General features: G+C 40.5%; 1 protein-coding gene across 1 annotated transcript in view; it reads right to left on the bottom strand.

Moving 5' to 3' along the window:
* The window catches only part of OBSCN (obscurin, cytoskeletal calmodulin and titin-interacting RhoGEF), a 164,995-nt gene that overhangs the window by 5,986 nt on the left and 139,399 nt on the right, over positions 1-19,610 (bottom strand). Inside the window, exons 82-92 of the mRNA XM_063171002.1 lie at positions 18,937-19,096; positions 18,325-18,441; positions 16,949-17,113; positions 15,138-15,296; positions 13,965-14,142; positions 11,989-12,102; positions 10,967-11,134; positions 10,051-10,153; positions 9,356-9,485; positions 8,126-8,231; positions 1,817-1,859 (exon numbers count right to left, since the gene is read on the bottom strand). Of these exons, the coding sequence (XP_063027072.1) occupies positions 1,817-1,859; positions 8,126-8,231; positions 9,356-9,485; positions 10,051-10,153; positions 10,967-11,134; positions 11,989-12,102; positions 13,965-14,142; positions 15,138-15,296; positions 16,949-17,113; positions 18,325-18,441; positions 18,937-19,096 (1,443 nt within the window). The remainder of the gene's footprint in view (positions 1-1,816; positions 1,860-8,125; positions 8,232-9,355; positions 9,486-10,050; positions 10,154-10,966; positions 11,135-11,988; positions 12,103-13,964; positions 14,143-15,137; positions 15,297-16,948; positions 17,114-18,324; positions 18,442-18,936; positions 19,097-19,610) is intronic.

The following is a 19,610-nucleotide window of genomic DNA, read 5'->3' as shown; positions in this document are numbered from 1 at the left end:
CCTACTGGCCACGGTGCCTTTCTGAATTACACAGAATTAAAGAATCATTTTAGATGAAAATGAATCCTTGGGTGCTTGCAGCAGACCATGATCTATTTTGCAAAGTTAAAATGGGTTTTTTGGGGTCTGGGATTTGCATATATGGACATGGTTCAATCCCATCTTTCAATTATCTATTATTTTCTGACAGTAGTTTTAAAGCCGTTTCTGTTCATCCACTTGCTACAGATTAAGAGTTGGAATCTGCCCTTTCAGAATTATTCCCAAACTTTTCCCCATCACTATCCCAATTTCAGTCGAGGTTCACTCTTATCTAAAGTTCATTACCACAAAAGGAGGGGAATTTCTGCCTGAGATTCCACTCCTAAATTTATCAAACTCCTTTGAGGCTGCAGCCCTTGATTTAGGGATCCCTCCTGGAGCTGTCCTGAGGAATAGCCTATGGAACTGAGATCTCAGAAATCTAGAAATCAGCTTAACTGATGATATTTTGTATTAATGAACATTATTATTTGATCCACCAGTATTAATGCTGCTGTTCCAGATACAGGGACAGAGATGTGGTTAATTAAGATTTACTAAATTTTAGGTGTGGACTAGCTCTGAGATTCCCTCCTGCTCACAACTTTCTCACAATATTTCTGAATGTGATATAAAAAAAAAAAAAAACCTCTCTGTTCAGTTGCCCCAGTCTGAATCCTGGTCCTTGAGGTAATACAGGTAAAAACACTTTATTTTCTGGTTTTTGCAGGGTGAAAAAGATCTAATGGCTGGAAATTTAACTGAGCTTATCTGCAGCTTCTGGGAGGGGAGACAACTTATAAACCACTGCCTCCAAAAGGGCCAAGTGCATGGGTCTAAAGATATAATCCTCAGAGAAAACAAAAAAAAGGATAAAAGGTAAGCAGCTCTTAACCATCCTTCAGTTGCAATTTTATGTCTAACAAAACCAAAATACATCCAGTAAGCCTCTTGTCCAAATCAAGGGCTGATTTTAGAATAGTGCAGCAACTGAGGGAAGGCATTTCCCCAAAATATCCATTGCATAACTCCCTCCTGCCCTCAGGACGTGGCTGGAGTGGCTTGGAACTGCTCTGAATCCTGTCCCAGGTCAGGGCCTCCCTTCCAGCACATGAAATTATTTTATTATGTATTTCTCTATGGTGCTTAAGAGGATAAATTAAGATTTTAATGGCTGCTTGGCTTCTAGGCTGTGTATGACTGAGAAAATACTGCTTTTTACAGTAACTAATCTTTGGATTTTATAAGCATTCACTATAAAACCAGGCTCAAAGCATCTAAAAAGACCAAGTCATGAAGACAAGTATTCATATTACAAATATAGAGATAGAAGGGGATAAAAACATTCATCTTCCTTCTGCTTCATCATACAAGCCTTTCCTGAAAAGTTTAAAATAAAGCCAGAAGAAATCACTCTAAGCTCTGAGATATTTGTTAAATTGGTAGGTATTTTCAGGTAAACAATTTTCAGTTTGTTTTTTTTTTAACGCTGAAAGTCAGATTCCCCCTTCCCAAGCTCCTGTGAAACTCTACCAGCATTAGGGAGAATATTTTTCCTGTGTAATATCAAAAAATAACTGTCCCAGGCTGTGTCTCACACCAGTGCTGCTATTTTTGGAAAAGAACAAAAGGACGTTTTTTGAGGTGGTCACTTGACATGGCACAGAATTCTGTGGGATCTAGGAATGGACACACTTGCATGGCCAAAGAGCACAAGCTTGTTATTGGATCATGCAGAGGCAGCAAGGCAAAAAACCCACAAATGTTACCCAAAAAAAAAAAAATCAGCACTTACATGATGATGGTTTTCTTGGGCACTTTAGTCTCTTGTTCAGTGACTACAAAGAGAACAGTATGAACAGCATGGGGTTAAAGAAAGGCAAAAGCTGAAATGATTAAATTATCTTTGCTCAGTTCATCAACATAAACTGGAGTGAAAAATAACCAACTGTACCATCCCATCCATGCTTTCTGTGGTTATTTCCAGCATCATCTTTAGTGTTGCTGACCAGGAATGAGAATCCAGAATGCTCTCTGAACATTTGGCTTAGAAATTAAATATTTTGTGAAGAATGATTTGGCAAAAACTTTTTATTCTACCTTTTTTTTTTTTTGGTAGCTCAAAGCTAGAAAACAAGGTCCTTATTTAAATTTTCTTTATCCTATAATAAGGTAGTGATGGTGTCAGAAACCTGAAAATGCCTCAACCTGGAAAATCCTGGAGAGCTTAAATTCTTTAAACTGATTTCACTTCCTAGAAAAAAAAGAGTTCCCCAAACACTGGATTGTGGCCAAACTTTTGTGGACTAACATCATTATCATCAGTAGAGAAAATCAGCATAAAAAACCCAAACCCCAAAATCCTAGGAAATCCAGGAGAGCCCAGTGTCTGCTCCATCTCTTTTTTTCCTGCTCTAATTTGCAATTTTTCCTGATCCTTCTTCCATAACCAACTGGAAGCTGTTGATGATCATCAAGATCAAAAGTTAAGATTTCATGGTGTTGCAAATATTCCTTAAAACTGACATTTTTAAAAATTAAAAAGATCCTGTTTGAAGAACTAACTGATATTTTCAGCAGGTTTCCCATCTCCTCCACTGGAATAAAATTAAGAAACTCTTTGAACAACACTGCTTTGAGCACATCTGAACTGCTGAACCTATTTCAGATCTACAAAAAAAAAAAAACCATCAGCAAGCCTCACTCTTTATTTAATAAACTAGCAAAATATCTTTTAAAAACCCATAATTTAATCTCCAGCAATTCGTTTTCAGTTTTCCAGCCAGCCTATAATAAATAAGCTCTGGTAATTTTCAGTCAGTGCAATTTAAGTGAACTGCTACTTAAAAATATCTATAAAATCACAAACAGTTCTTGCCCAGGGAATCTGGAGTGTCTGTATTATTTGTTTAATAACTGATGATTAGTGCTAATGTTTTCAATGGTGCCCTCAAACCTGCATTGACTGAAAATTAAAAATACATTTACAATATTAAATGGAATACTTTAACCTAATTTTCCTTCCACTTCACTTCCAAGGGCTCTTCCCTGCCTCAGGTAAAAACACAAATTTGACCATAATGAAAAGGAATTTTGTGCAAATATTGATGGTAATTTCTGACCGAGAGCTCATGGTTTTTTTTGCAGAGCCTTGTCTTGTTTATGCCTGTAAAAACTGGAATAATTTCCCAGAGATTCAAAGGAGTTGCTGCAGAACTGGGTGAGTTTAAACAAAATCTGTTTGGAGGTTTGAATTTAAACTAACTGGATAAGTAAAGAGCAAAATTATTTTCAAATATTTATCCCTGGACACAATTACAATAAACCCATTTACCTATACTTAATTAATATTTTTTTAATAACTCAAACCTTGTTTTAAATGGTGGAATTATAATAATACAGTGATGGCAGATGAATTGAGTGCTCTAACAATTTACCACACTCAGGTTAGAGATTGTCACTGAATTTTTAAATCACTATTCGGCAAATTTTAAATAACTTTTAGAAATCTTTTTAAATAATATTATGAGATTAATCCATATGCACTGAGTATATGAGTAAAAATACTGAAGTTCTGATGGAAATGTTTTAATTAATTGGATTATATATCTGATAATAGGTGCTTTCTATCATTATTTTATGTATATTTCTAAAATTAATTTAATGTATTTAGATGAGAATTAAGTAATACCAATTAAATCGTTCAATAAATTTAATGAAATCTCACAATGTCTGTAAGAAAAAGTCTCTTTAATGGTTTCTCTATGAATGTCTGGTCTTGAAGTCCTCCCAAATGACACCAACTGTGATATTTCTATTTGTAGCAGATGTCAAAGAGATTCAATATTCAATATTGGGATGAGAAAGCTGAAAATGGCATTTAATAAATTGGATATGTGCTGTCCAAGGTGTGAGGGAGGATTTGAGCAATCCTATATTGAAGGATAGAACCACATGAAAGTAGGATGAGAGAATTTGGGTTTCTTTTCTTTCTTTTTGGTTTTCTTTTTTGTTTGTTTGTTTGTTTTTGGTGGGTTTTAAAATTTTTTTCCTGTTGTTTTTCCCCGAGAGGAAAATATTCTGCATCCATTTTTAGCATTTTTTTAGGATTTATCATTTCAACTTTTCAAGAGCATTTTAGGCAAACAGCTTTGCAAAGCAGGAGCCCCTGATAAGCAGGTTAAAAGCTGTAAGCATTAGGGACAGCCCAGACATCTCTTTGGTTAATAGATTAAAACATTGGCTTACAAGTGATGGAACACTGAGGATAAGTGAGTTCTCCTTGCTATGGATGGATGGATGGATGGATGGATGGATGGATGGATGGATGGATGGATGGATGGATGGATGGATGGATGGATGGATGGATGGATGGATGGATGGATGGATGGATGGATGGATATTTGTGGCCTTTATTACAATTTTTAAGTCTCTTTTCTCCACTGACAGAAGCTTAAACCTATTTTTGCTGCTCAGTTCATGCTGACATGAACCAGAGGAGCACTGCTCTGTTTTCACCTCCTTCTGCTACACTTCGAGGCTAATCTGCAAAACCTGACAGGAACTGCTAAAACTAGTCCTAAAATGAGCAATTACTGCAATTATTGAGGTTGGAAAAGACCCTTAAGATCATTGAATCCAACTGCTAAGCCAGCACTGCCACCTTAAACCCTGTCCCAAATTCCACATCCACATGTCTCTGAAATCCCTACAGGGCTGGTGGCTCAACTCATGCATATAAGAGTTTTTTTATGTTATATAAATGGGATCTCTATCAAAAATACCCCTCCAAAACCTAAACAAACAGACAAACATAACCCCCAAATCGAACCAACCAAAAGGCTCCACTCCTGCAGTGACTGATAGAGCTGCAAAGGCACCTGGGGCTCTCCTGAATTTGAAACCCTGTGGTCTGGCCAAAAATGAGACTGAACCATGATGATAAGAGAATAAAAATAATGAGGTAAATACCCTAATCATCACCCTAATCAGGGAATATCCCACAGGGGGCAAACTCCTGTGCCCTATTTCTTCAGTAACAGAGATCTGATGCTCCTCTGTGTTTTAAATCTTCCTTGTGAAAACTTCAAAAGTATTTTGGTGATTTTTTAACAAGGTGGCTGCTACAAGGGAACTGAATAACCTGCCCAAGGCTCTACACGAAATCTAAAAGTTGTGAAGGAATTATTGTTACCTGGCTGTAGCTGCTTTGGGAATTTTATTTGTGGCTTTGTTTCTACTCCTGGACCTAACTCCTCCCCTACTCATTCTAGGTCCTGACCTGCCCATCCATATGGAAATGGAGCACTTTCCAAGGCACTGGGCTTTGCTTTTCTTGACAAATAATCAAGTTAGTGAGCCTGGATGGATAAATCACACCAGAACATGCCAGAGCACATCAGCTCAGGTGTGCCGTGTGCAGGTTAAGCAGTGAGGTGCAAAGCAGACACAGTCAACTGGAAGTCAAAGAGAAGGATCTTCTTTCAACTACACTTTTTAAAAGTGTCTCAAATTCTTCCAATATCCACAGAAAGAGGATTTTTTTTTTAAAGCAACCCTCCATTGACTTCAGTGCAGCGACCAGGTGTGGCTGAAGGCAGATCTCAGCTCACAAGGGATCCCTTAGTCCAGTGGTTTCCATCCTTTTTGGATTTGGTCCATTCAAGGGACCTGCAAACCCCGCTAATGTGAATTTAAACCAAAGAATTTTGGTTTTGATACCCATGGTCTTAGACTGTGGTCCATCACGAGCTGCAGGTCAGGGGCTCATTAACCACTGGACTAATGGTATCCCAAACCATGTGTTTGGTTCAGCAGAATAAACAGTACAGAAAGGCAGGAGGATAAAAACTAAAATAGTTGCCCCTTGGGGTGCCTCATGAGACCCAGACAGTGGTGATTTCACAGGAACAGAGACAAATCAGGTAAACCTCAGACCCAGGGTGCAGTGAGCCAGGAAGCAGACACGGGATCTATTTCTGATGTGATGTTGTCCTCTTGGTGAGGCTACAAGTAATAGGAAGGATTGTGAGGATGGAAAGAGCCTTCATGCGATCCACCTGTCCTCCAGGTCTTTGCCATATGAACCTGATTTTTCCCCAGGCAGATCAAGGCTGGTTACTGATTCTCAAGAAAGCAACGAGTCCCCTCCTCGGTCAAGTGCATTATGCCAAATTCCTCCCTGGTGCCATTCTGCTCACAGCAATCCTCTTGCTCCATGGATGAGCCTATTTTCTCCACTGGCCTGAAGCAGATCTCCCTCTGTTTCACCCTGGAGATGACTCAGGGATCTATTTTCTTCCCTATTACCGAGTTCAAGCAATTGCACACATCACAGAACAAATTTATTTCATGACATTTCTGAAGCTTCCAGGCAAACTCCAATTATATTTCTGTAACCAAGCTCACAATGATTTTTGTTTATGATTACAGAATAACAGCAGATGAGAAATTTGGGCCTGAACATACACATTTGCAAACCCCAGAGCTGAAAATGCTCCTAAAATTTCATACAAACCTTGTTTGCTTTATAACATCTGCCTGAAAGGAACTTCATCAAGACGCACCACCCTGACAGAGATTTATTTGTGTTCCTCTACATCCTGCACACAACTTATTTTTCTCTCTTTGGGGCATAGAAAAGACAAAGAATTCAATTACTTGAAGGTTCATTTGGCTAAAAAAATTCTAGTGTTTCTACACTTACACCGTCCTCCCTCTAATGCTTTTTGATGGGACTCTGGGAAAGAACTAAAAGGAAAACATGTTTAAAATGAAGTCAAGAAAGCTCATAGATCAGGATGCCAATACTAATGATTTATTGTGGATGAATTCTCTTAATGTAATAGCACAGCATTTGTGTCTGCAGAGGGCTGGCCCAAAGGTCCAGCCAGACCAGGGTCCTGTCTCAAACAGGGCCAAGAGCAGAGGACTGTAGAAAATGACAAAAAAATATGAGTAGAGGATCGTTTATCCCTGAATATTATTCCAGACTCCAGCATTTTCTGCCCAGCAGCCTCATGAGTCAGAATGTTGCCTCTTAATGGAAGTTGATAATGTCAATTATGCCCTTGAGCTGGGTTCAACACACTTGAACTCCTGTTATTATCACAAGACAGTGTGGGAACACCGAAGTTGAGGACAGAAGGTCCTAGAGCTGTTGGTAAAACTCTGGCTTTTGTTGACCATGCCTCCACCAACCACATCTACGAGAAGCCTGTCCCTATCCCAGTCCTCTCCCTTGCCCTCCAAATCTGTCCCTTACCTATCAAAGCTGGTCCCTTGGCTGTATCAGCTCCTGAGCTGTCCAAGAGAGACAGGACTGGCTGGTTCACACTCAGCCACACCAGGACATTTATAAGATGTGCAAAGAACCAATTCCCTGTGCCAGGAAATGCTCCCTAGGGAGATGCAGCCATGGATTTAAACTGGACTGTGATGGGTTTGCAGCAAGCACTGACACACTCCATGTGGAAATCCCTGGGATAGGCAGTAATCCCTGGAACTTTAGGCAGTAATGACTAAAAGTTGTGAAGAAAGATGCATTTTTGGATGGGTGGAAAATCAATTCTTATCGCCCTACCAATCCAGGTGAAACTGGCAGGAAAAAAGGAACAGACTCTATGGTTATTGCTGGACAGTCCTAAATAATGGATGAACTAATCGTTGCTCAGGACACACTGCTGTCAGTTCTGCTTTCCCAGTCACTCCCCATGTCCTCCAGTGGTATTTCAGGAACAATCCCAACACATCTCCACCTCTACTCAGTGGCCCCTGTAACATTTCTGCCAGGCTGACACACATTTCCAAGTTTTCCAACAACATACAACATTTCTTTTCGCGCTATTGGTGGCGTGACAAACCCTTCATCTGCTCCTCCTTTTCCATATAATGCATCCACATTATATGAAGTTGATTTGCCAGGCTTGGAAATCAACAGATGATGATGGGCACAGAGCCGAGCCGCCCTGTGCCCATGCACATCTCCAGAAGACGTACAGATACATGGACACCAACAACCAACGTGGGTAAGATGGCAAAAAAAACCCTGGAATTTTGTTGTTTTTAGGGCTGGTGTACGTACAGAGCTGGGCAGGGGTCGTACCTTCAATGGTGATGGCTTGGTCTCCTCTCCTCTCCTGGGTCAGGGCTGCGGCGCTGTGGTGGTAAAGCTCTGCTCCACTCTTGGCAGACCCTAATCTGTTCATCAGCTGGAGAAAATGGTGCAGTGCCAAATGAAACACAGCATGGTTTGGTTTTTCTGTCATGATAAAACCCTGCCTGTGCTACTCTTGGAAATTCAGTGCTGGCAGAAATGTGTGAAGGTGTGACAAGAGTGCCAGGCTGGAGTTTGAAGGGACACTTTGGTGCTCGATGGAGTTCATTTTAACAAAATTTTAACAAAAATTTTAACAAATTTTAACAAAAAATTTAACAATTTCAACAAATTTTTAACAAAAATTATTCACAGAGACAAGTTACAGCACATCTGCAAACTTATTTACTTAATTACTGGATCTTACTCTGCAGCTGGGACTTGCTCCTGGGGTAACTCTGTCTCTACCTACAGGCCCAGATTCCTGCTGCACACACACTTAGGTGGCCATAAAGTGGATTTTTTTTTTTTGGTTTATCATCCAATAGTTACTGAGTTTTACTCAACCAAGGGAATACTGGACCTTAGGATCTTGGTCAATGGCAAATGCAAGGTAGTTTGATTTTGCTAAAATTCCAGTAGAATTCTTTAAAGTATGTCAAACTTCCCAAATATTGCTGTCCATTTACCATGGAGCAGCTGATCCATGCTAATTTCCTAAATCAACACCAATTTCTTTTACTGCCAAGCCCTCAGAACTTCTTATGTTTTATTACAATGAATGCATAGATTATGACTAATTTTCATAAAATATCTTACATTTTATCAGCTACTTCTACATATATTTATTAAACAAAACAGGAATTTCAGTGCTTTATCCTTCTATTTAGACTTGATTTCTTGTTTTTTTTGGCTCTGGAGAGTTTCTTAGTCATAATTTAAAGACAGTCCAGAAACAAAATATCACATCAGAATGGTCCCAAATTTTGTCAGAGTTTCCTCTAGAGATCTGGATCTGAGTTTAAGCTCCAGAACAAGCTCCATCAATTCTTACTTGTACCAACAAACTATCAGATCAGAATACTCTGAAGCTTTTGGATATTCACAATCCAGATCTAGCTCTAGGCTATGCATAATATTCTTATGAGCAATTCCTCAGCCATGGGTCTCTGCCAGTAAAATGAATTCTCCTGCCTGTACCATTTCAGATGACAGATATTTAAATCTCTCTGAACTTACCTCACATTCATAGTGCCCCATGTCTTCATTGGAAGGGTTCTTCACCACGAGGACCGCGATGCCACTCCGTGGTTCACTGAAAGTCTGGTATTTACTGGTGTCCTTCAGCAGCACCCCATCCTTGTACCACCTGAGTGGGAAAACATGGAGTGTAAGCCAGGACAAATTATGCAGCATCAAGAGGTCCCCAAGATCACTGATCCATCCATCCAACAACTCCGGAGTTGATCCTTAGACAAACATTTGGATCCTGGAAGGGAGGGCTGCAGGTGGGCAGATCACACCTGGGTATGAACCTGCACACCTTTATGAGGTTCTACCCAAGAGATCTCCTCAGTCAGTGCTGGAAAAGGGCTTTAAATGATGACAAGACAGGATTTGCTGAGCTCTTTGTCTGAATACCTGATAAAATCAAGTCAGGTCCAAGGCAGGGAGGATAAACAAGGATTAAATGTTTTCCAAGGCTTTAGAATGGACAGAGTCCTCCTCAGGGTCTGTCTGCAGGTATTTCTTTTTAAATTCTAGCTAGAATTAATTGCTGAGAATCTCAGGAATGTCTGGATAATGAAAAGCCAGCATTGGGATGGGGTTTAGGTGGAAGGCACAGTAAAGAAAGGGTCATAAACTCAAAATTACTTTTCTGACTATGCAAATGAGAAACAAGGATTTTTTCCCATGTGAGATGTAGGACTGACCTGATCTGAGGCCTGGGTGCTCCTTCCACAGTGCAGGTGAACTGGACATCTTCACCCTCGACAAGATAAGCATTTCTGACCTTGTTCACAAACCGTGGGGGCACTGCAAAAACCAAGGGTAAATGTGACTGCTAGCTGGAAATATGAACAGAGAGGAAGGGCATGTCCCTGGCCAGGTAATTCTCACTGGGTATAAAGGGTACTAAAGACCAAATTTTTTGACCTAAAAACAGTTGCCTGCATCTGTACATAATTTTTTTAAAATATATTATCCAGTATATGTTGTATAGAGCCTCTGGAATGCCTGAATATTTGTAACATAGAAACATAGAATCATTTAGGTTGAAAAAGACCTATGGGGTCATGGAGTCCAACCATTAACACTGCTAAGGCCAACAGTCAACCACATCCCCAGGTGCTAAATCTAAATGTTTTCTGAGCTCTTCCAGGGATGGTGACTCCACTAGTTCCTTGAGAAGTTTGTTCTGGTGGCTGACAACACTTTTGGTCAGGAAATTTTCCCTGATCTCCAATCTAAACCTCCTCTGGCACAGCTTGAGGCCGTTCTGTCTCCTCCTGTCCCTGTTCCCTGGGATAAGATCCCAAATCCCCCGGCTGTCCCCTCCTGTCAGGAGTTGTGTACAGCCAAAAGGTGCCCCCTGAGCCTCCTTTGCTCCAGGCTGAGCCCTTCCCAGCTCCCTTCTTGTCCTCCAGCCCTTTTCCCAGCTCTGTTCCCTCCCCTGGGCACGCTCCAGCCCCTCAATGCCTTTCTGGTCATGGCAATCTGAAAAGTGACCCCAAGCCAGCACAGGGGACAGCCACTGCCCTGCTCCTGCTGGTCACACCACGGCCGGTACAGGTTTAAGGTATTTCATAGCAGACCCCTTTAAAACACTGCACCTGGGCAGGACTTTACCTTGAACAAGGATCTTTCCCAAGGTGCTGGCATTCCCAGCAGGACTGGAAGCAAAGCACATGTACTGTCCTGTGTCAGCCCCGGTCAGGTTGTCCAAGATCAGCGTGCAGGAGCCATCAGGATCTTCTATGATAATGTGGTGGGGATCTACCTCCACGGGCTTCCCATCTGAAAGGGAAATTGTTTCTTTTAAAATAGCTTACTAAGAGATTCCTCCTTAGGAATTTCATCCAGCTTTTCGTCCTGAGAGGGCTGAGAGCTGTATTATTGCAGCTGGTGTTGGTAGTTGAGGAATCAGCTCTTCCTCTTCATCCAGCTCTCTATAAAACATCATCCAGGGCAAAGTAGTGTTGGAGGACCTCATACATCACCACTCCTCATTTAAAAGTGAAATTATCCCAGAGTACATTGTGTGCAGTAATTATTCTGTTTTTCCAGCCAAAGGAGCACACCCAAAATGCCCAAAAACGTGATCTTTAGACTTGAGAACCTCTAGAGGATCAGCTCTTGGAAAATCCTGATACCTTAGATTTTTAAGTTTTTCTATTCTGTGTTGGTGCGCAGCTTTTAGCTTTATATTAAGTGTTACTAGGATCTTTTCACAGGGTGGTAAAAGACCAAAAAAGACCAAGCAATCCTATTCTAGCTGGAGACTCAGGGACAATCTCTTTAAACTTCAGGCCCAAAGCATGAACAATGAGAAAAGAGGAGGGTGGGCAAGCAAGCAGGGAGGATTAAACTTCATAATTTAAAGCCATTAATTGGACAGTTAACTCCTAGATGGAAATAGACTAAAACTTATAAAAATGTGAGATCTCGTGACCAAGCCCTCTTTTGCTCCATCTTGGAGCCATCCAGGTACTGCCAAGGTGTGGCCTTTGAAGGCTCCTCAATAAATATCCACTTTATTCCTCTTAACTCTTGTCTAGCCTCTGCTCCAGCTCCTTAAGACATCAACCCACTGCCCAATTATGGACAGGGAGCACATTTGGAGGGTGCATTTCCTGCCCTGCTGCTCATACCTTTGTACCAGCTGATGGATGGCTTGGGAGCTCCTGTCACCTTGCAGGCCAGCTTGACTGTCTCTCCCAGCTCAGCTGTGCAGTCTGCCAGCTCTTCCTCAAAGTCTGGAGGGACTGAAATATCAGAAGAAGCGTGTTAGTGTGGAGGAAGGGGCTCTGTCCATGGCATGGCTGCTGCTAAGCGAAATAACAACAATTTTTGCAAATCTGCGAGGTTCAGAATGGAAAAAGTGAACAAGAAATTTTAGCAGCTCAAGACTTAATAGGTGACATGGTCTCCTTGCTTGTCTGAGACTAAATTCAGTCTGTAACACGTCTGTTGTTGGCTATGAAGTTAGACCATATGAAAAAAAAGGGAATTTGTTGCCGATCTGGTATTATTTTAGACCATGATTTTAATAAGCACATCCCTTATTCAGACACCACACATCTGTCACCGTTAAGGCAATTCCTCAAATCAAGTGCAGCCTGGGTATCCAAACCAGCATTATGCTGGTGTCCTTACAATAAAATCTATGCTTTCATTGAATCATAGAATTATAGAGTGGTTTGGGTTGGAAGAGACATTAAAGATCATTGCATTCCCACCCCTACCATGGGCAGGGACACCTTCCACTGTCCCAGGCTGCTCCAAGCCCCATCCAGCCTGGCCTTGGACACTTCCAGGGATGGGGAAGCCACAACTTTGGGCAACCTTTCCCTTTATTAAGTGACTTTTCTTTTAACCCATTGCCACCATATGAAACAATACAAAATTATCCTTATAGTCTTCCTCACTAAAACACTTTACTAAAAGCACAAAATGAAGTACCCAGACTTGTTTTCAGTGTATATTGACTAAATCCAATGCTGTTTTGGCATTTTAAGATGCTAAATATCCTTATGCTATAGTGGACACCATTTGTAGCTGATGCTTGGAAAATAAAAGCATCTTATATCCCTACTGATAGATTTTGTGGATTGAAAATTGGTGGAATCTCAAATGACACTGCGACTGATGAAACATTAATGACCAGACAAAATTCCAAAGCAAACACAGGTAAAAAGATAGTGCAACATAAGCCAGGAGTCAAGTAAAGAGTCTGGAACCCAGTGAAGGCACGGGGTCTTTTGTACTGGGGTGTGTAGAAATCTGGATCAGGGTACAACCCCAACTCTACCTCCCTTTCCTTCAGGAGAGGTGTTTCAACCCTCAGGTTTTCTTCTAGGCCTCTTCTGGACTCACTGCAGCAGCTCCATGTCCATTTTATTTTGGAGACCCCATAGATGGACAGAGCACTGCAGGTGGGATCCCTCAAGAGCAGAGCAGAGGGGCAGAATCCCCTCCCTGGACCTGCTCCTACATTTAATGATCATAAACAGCTTCTCTCCCTCTTTTATAATTTCCTGAATCTGCTACCTCAGGTTTCGGCTTTTATATTTTCAGATTCTGTGCTGCTTTAGTGTGTGGGTCTGAGCTCCACATCAGGGCATGGTGAGCTCTGTGCACAGAGCAGGGAGACAAAACAATTCCTGCTCCAGCTGGGCACCAAGGACAAATGATCCAAATCTCAGCCCAGGAGCCCAAACCCCGTGGGCTGGAGAGAGAAAAACAAGCAGGGTGGGACTGCCTGGGCTAAAGCTGGAATGGGACAATGAACTGCAAGGTGCAAATGGAGCAGAACTGATCCCAGGGAGAGACCCCGGGAGCGCTCGTGCATTTTGGGGCCATTTTGGTTCATCTTGGGTGCAGCCCTGGCTGGGCTCTGGTGCTGCCCAAGGTGGACCCATGGAAGCCTTTTAATAAATCCCTGCTTTATTCTTTAACTCTGTCTAGTTTCTAGTCTAGAACTCTGTTCTAGGTCAGCCTGCACAAGGTACTAAACCAAGGAGACCATCCAAGAAGAAAACCCATGAGCTTTGGGTTGTCTGATGAACCAAGGAGACCATCCAAGAAGAAAACCCGTGAGGTTTGGGTTGTCTGGTGCCACACTTACTCCAGATGGGCTCGCTGATCCTCTGTTGGATGCCCAAGATCTCCTTCACCCAGGAGTTCTTGATGTTCACGGTCCGTGCCTGCAGCAGGTACTTGCGCACCAAATCCTCCCGCTCGTGCCAGATCTCAAAGGCCCGGTCATCCCCTTCCACCAGGTCGTTGACATCTATGTTGTTCAGCTGAGTGACAGAAGGGGCAAGAAAATCACCACAAATCCTGTGTTTTTTAACAATTCCTAACAGCTAAAAGGGGTAAATTTGCGTTTTCTTCAAGGATTTTTCGGATCGTGTGAGCAAGGCAACGTGGCTTTGGATGAAGAGCAATCAGAACTACCTTGAGAGTTATTTTCCCGGGTATATTTGACTTTCTGGCTACCAAACCGACATTTTCCTGGTGTTAGTTTTTCAGGAAAACAATTTCCAGCATCCCGAGGGTGGAACACATTGTCCCTGAAGGACTGGGTCCAGGCAGCATGGAAAAAAACAGAGAATAGGCAGTCTCTGGACAACGCATGGAAATGGTTCAATTTTATTTTTCTTGGAAAATCTGCCTGTGAATATTGATGAGGACTTTCAGAAAGTCCTGGCTGGGCTTGGTCAAGAAGTCCATGGTTTTTTTGGTTGGTTGGCTGGTTTTTATTGGAGTTGAGCATCTCTTCCCTTGTGAAAACTCTTTCCTCAATTTCTGGCAGTTTTAACTCTCAATGTCTGAAGATGAGTGGGTCAAATGCTCTGAATTTTTCCATTTCTGAACAAGAACTGGTGTCTGGAAAGGACATAACCAGCAGAGAAAACCCAATGGAATTTAGCAAATAAGATTCCTTCTAATTTACTCCCAGTGTTACGGATTGCCAAAACCAGATATTTACAAATGCAAGAAAATACTGTAGGCAGCAAAATCCACATCAATATAATATATTTATGCTGTAATTAAATGAGGTAACAGAAATTAATAAATGTTTGTACTTGTAATCTCCTTGCTGCATGGTAAAAGTCCACCCTGATGGTTTTTGACACGTTTAAAATAGATATTTTGGGATAAATGTAGTTGTGCTTCAAAGACTTTTTGAAGCAAAGGAATAGCTCAGAAGGATTAGAAGAATGTTCAAGCTGGATATAAAAGTGAAGCTCTAATTGAAAGAGAAATGCTTTATGTGAGGATAAAGTGATCAGACCTTCATGATGTTCTTGAAGATGTAGCTGTAGGTGTCAGTCTTTGTGTCTCGCTTTGGTTTGCAGATCACAATATAATTTTTGAAGAGGAAAACATGTCTTTTGTGTCCTTTCCATGCCATTCGAGCTCCTGGAGCTCCTTCCCACACAATGAAGTGGCCCTGATAGGAAAAAGAAGGAAGAGCACACAGTGATACATCTGGAATAATTACCCAGTTATGTCTCACCATCATTTTTCAGTGTCCAGATAATAAATGTTTTCTGTTGCATCATCTGATATATAATTTCTGATGTATCTCTGGTTTATTTAAGCACAGCAGATGGTTTCTAATGCTAAAGGTGACTCATCAGGCACAGCCAGTGGTTGTCATTTTATTGACATTTAAATGGTGCCAGAAAAATAGACAGCCCTTGTCAGGTAGAAACAGGCTTGGGAATATTAAAGGAAAATTGTATTTTGTGTGTTATACAGACACTTTATATGATGATTTGGTCACCTTCACCAGAGCAGGACATTCATTTCACACAGCTTCAGACACAGACATCTCAGTAAGTGACATTAGTTTCCCCTGGCGTCTCTAGGGAGAGGTGAACACTCGAGGAGTGTGACTGGACAATTTTTGGATGCCTAAATGTGGAGAGATGAATGCCCACCACAGTGTTACTGTAATTTAGCCTTACAGCCCCACTCAGCAATACACCATGATTCCCATGGAAAACATTAGATACAGACAGACTAAATTACTTGCCTGGTAGAACACAGTAAATCTGTAAGGAAACAGGAATTTGAGTGAGGGTGTTGGAGGTCCTAGACTAAAGTGTCCTAAGAGCTGGGTCACCTAAAAAGCCACACACCTGATTCATGGGATAAAGCTGGGGGAGCACATGGGTCTGTTGAGGCCAGTAACTTCAGGAGCTGCCCCACATTGCTTCCCAATTTTGAGTTAAACCCTTCTAGATCATGTAGGGGCCCAGAACCATTTTATTTCTGTTTGATGAGCAGGTTAAAAAGGCAAATAACTGCATTATCTGTGAATTATTCCATAAGCACCCATGCTCTGGTGTTTCAAAGCTTAGTGGAGCCAGAACACCCATTTCTGGACAGCAGTAAGTGAAATAAGCAAATCACCTCTTTCAGATATAATTCAATCATATAACATAATGTGATATAATGTAATGTAATGTAATTTAACATAATGTATTTTTATATAAATATAATATATAACAATTTAATAATATATAATAATTAACTATATAGCAAATATAATAAGCAATATATAGTTATATATTGATATTATTAAAACATTGATATATCAATATTATAGTAATATATTGATATAGTAATGAGATATAATAATTAATATTATAATATAATGTAATATATGTAATATAATATTACATATAATAGAATATCTGTAATTTAATATAATATGTAATATAATATATATTTTTCTATTTATATATATAACATATAACATATAACTTAATAATATATAATAATATATGACGGTTATAATAACCAATATATAATTATACATTATTATTACCACAATATTAATATAGTAATAATATAGTAATGTATTAATATAGTAATGAGATATAATAGTCAACATAATAATTAATTATATAATAATATTTTCATTTGATGTTGTAGTATATAATAATGAAATAATAGTTATAGTAATAATAATAATAATTTTTAAAATTAATTATTAATTAATAATTTATAAAGAATTTTCTTCTAAGAATTAGGGCTCCATAGAAACTGGGGAAGGCACCCACGGAGCCAGCAGGGATGGGACATTGCAGTTACCTGGCGGATGGGCTCCCCAAGGCTCTCCAAGGTCCCAGGGTAATTCTCAATGAGAGAGACGTGCAGGTTGTTCTCTGCTCTCCTGGTGAGGGCAGACACGATGGCATAGGCCTGCTCCAGCAAAGTGCAGTTCTGGCTGTTCCTGGCCTTGTTTCGGATTAATTCCTGTAGGTAAATGAAGAAAAAATTAGTGGATAATCAGAGAGGAAATAAGCAGTTTCTTCAAAGCCAAAGATTTTCTCAATATTTGTTCTGTCTCTTTCATCTCAGCAATTTTTACCCCATTTTTTTCACCACAAACTGCTTAGACTACAAAGTCTTTTCTTTCCTACTTATTCAGCAGTATTAAAGACTTACCAGTCTGGCTTTTCCTGACATCAGTTGATGCCAAGTAAAGATAAAGTTGAAACAAACACCAGATATGGTTTGGTGGTTGAAAACCAAAAATTCCAAAGTGATCCTAAATGTACCCATTGCATTTCTCTTCTGCTTACCCTCACAAGAGCAGAGAACAAGGAATTCATGTGCTGAGTCAACATTAGAATAATAAAAAGGGAGGCTGGAAAAAATGTGAAACGGCATTTTTCCTATTCTTCCCCCATTGTTCCTGTTCCTCTCCTTCAGCAACGAAGGCATGGAAAATGCCTTTTCTCCTTCAAAAGACCCTTAAAAATATTGGAGTTTGTGTGCAAGACTATGTTCAAAAGTAGAAGGTTCTTCAAAATATTCCAGCTGCTCATTTATACAACACTAGAACACATAAATATTTTGCCATGATTATTTTCTTCCTGAGTATCCTAATGCTACTTCCCATGAAAATACTGTTTAAAATGCTGTTCTGAAATGTTTGCTCATGGTCTAAGACAGTAGGACAGATGCAATCCTGAAAGACAAAATATTTCAGGGTGGTAGAATGGGGCAAAGTTTTTCAGAAAACAAGAATTTAATCTTACTATAATATCAGTATAAAAGGAAAAGAAGTGGTAAGTCATTATCTTAGACATGGAAACATCTTATTTTTATAAAGTAAATATTACTGAGTTTGAAGCAAATTTATACCTGTCATCCAATGTAATATAGAGTAATATAATAGATACTAATATGTCATTATATCATATAATATTTTTTTTCATATATTTAAGGAAAAAGCTCAATGAACTTTCTGGGGTTGGATTCTGTGAACCTCCACCTGGATTAACATTTACAAAACTATTTAGAGAAGACCACCACTGGTGATGATTAATCTCTTATTTACTCAAGGAGTTCTCAATTGTAGTTTTATCAGAAGGAAGCCAAGAAACAGGAAATAAAAATAAAATCTTTTTCTGCACAAGCTGCACAGAGCAGAACATAAACCTGTAACAACATCTCTTTACCTTAATTATTGTCTGGTATTGCTGGATCCTGTTTATGGGTTTTTCCAGGTAGTGCTGTAGTGGTGGGATCAGTGGCTGTGAGGGATCTTCATTAGTTAAATATTCATCTGTGTATCTCTGAAAGAATACATGGAATAACAAGGAAAGGTTGTTATAAAGAGCAGTAGAAAAAATCCTGAGTAGCTGGAGCAGAGAAACAAGATTTGCTTATCTATATTTATGATTTATGTGGTTCTCTTGGTCTGATAATGTGGTGACCTTTAAAATGTCCCTTAATTACAGTTACATAAACACAGCCACATTCATGGCTGCATAATCTTTGTAATATTAATAAATGCACAACGATATGTAAATATGCTCCCATATTGGCCATACTAACCAGAAAAAACTAGAAAGTGAACTAAAAACTATTAATTTTAATAATTTTTACAGTTTAATTAATTTTGTCGTGGGTTGACAAACCACGACATAAGTTAATAAGGTTTTGCTACTATATTTAGCAAGAGATATTACAAATACTTTTGAGGTTCACATTTATGATTAATAATGATATTTCTTGATGCAGTGGGTTAGGGGATGAATTTCCCACAGGTGCTTTGGCTCCTTCGTTACCTTGTAGAAATCCTGGACAGCTTTGCTGACAACAATGGACTCTGCCTGGACCCTTCCCACCAGGTACTGGATGTACCTGCTGAACTCTGCTTCGTGCTTGATGAAGCACATGGCCACGTCATCGTCAGTGTCACAGCCCTGCAGGCTCCTCAGGAACACGCTGTGGGGACAGGAGCACAGAACATCTCAGGGGAAGGGGCTGAAATGAGGCTATAAACAGCTCCAGTGCCAGGCTGGGAATCAGGAGATGTCAGGTGTAAAATTTGGTTTCGTGGTATTGCATTTGCCATCTGTCAGAGCTGGGGCAGTTCTCTGCTGTTCATGGGGCAGTTTTTTCTTTCTCTCTCCCACAGCCAACCCTCTCTCCAGGAGATCTCTGCTGTCCATGGCCACTGAGTGTCCCTGCAGGGCTGAGCCAATCCCAGCATCCCATGGGGAGATGCTCCGCCCAGGGGAGGAGCCAAGCATTCCTGCCTGGATCCAATCTGAGCCTGGCACAGCACAGCAGCCTTTGCCCCCTGCACTGCCAGAGGAGCAGCTTTCTGCTGCCCTGCATGGCCAGAGGGAGCCCAGGCCCATCTGCAGCAGCCCTGGAGCTGCAGAGGAAAACTCCCCCCTTGTGCAGGATCCCTGCTGCAGCAGAGCCACAGCTGGCACTGCAGGAGGGCTGAGCC

The sequence above is a fragment of the Melospiza melodia genome, chromosome 1 (genome assembly GCF_035770615.1).
Source record: "Melospiza melodia melodia isolate bMelMel2 chromosome 1, bMelMel2.pri, whole genome shotgun sequence".
NCBI lineage: Eukaryota > Metazoa > Chordata > Aves > Passeriformes > Passerellidae > Melospiza > Melospiza melodia.
This window is presented reverse-complemented; position numbering and strand designations above follow the sequence as displayed.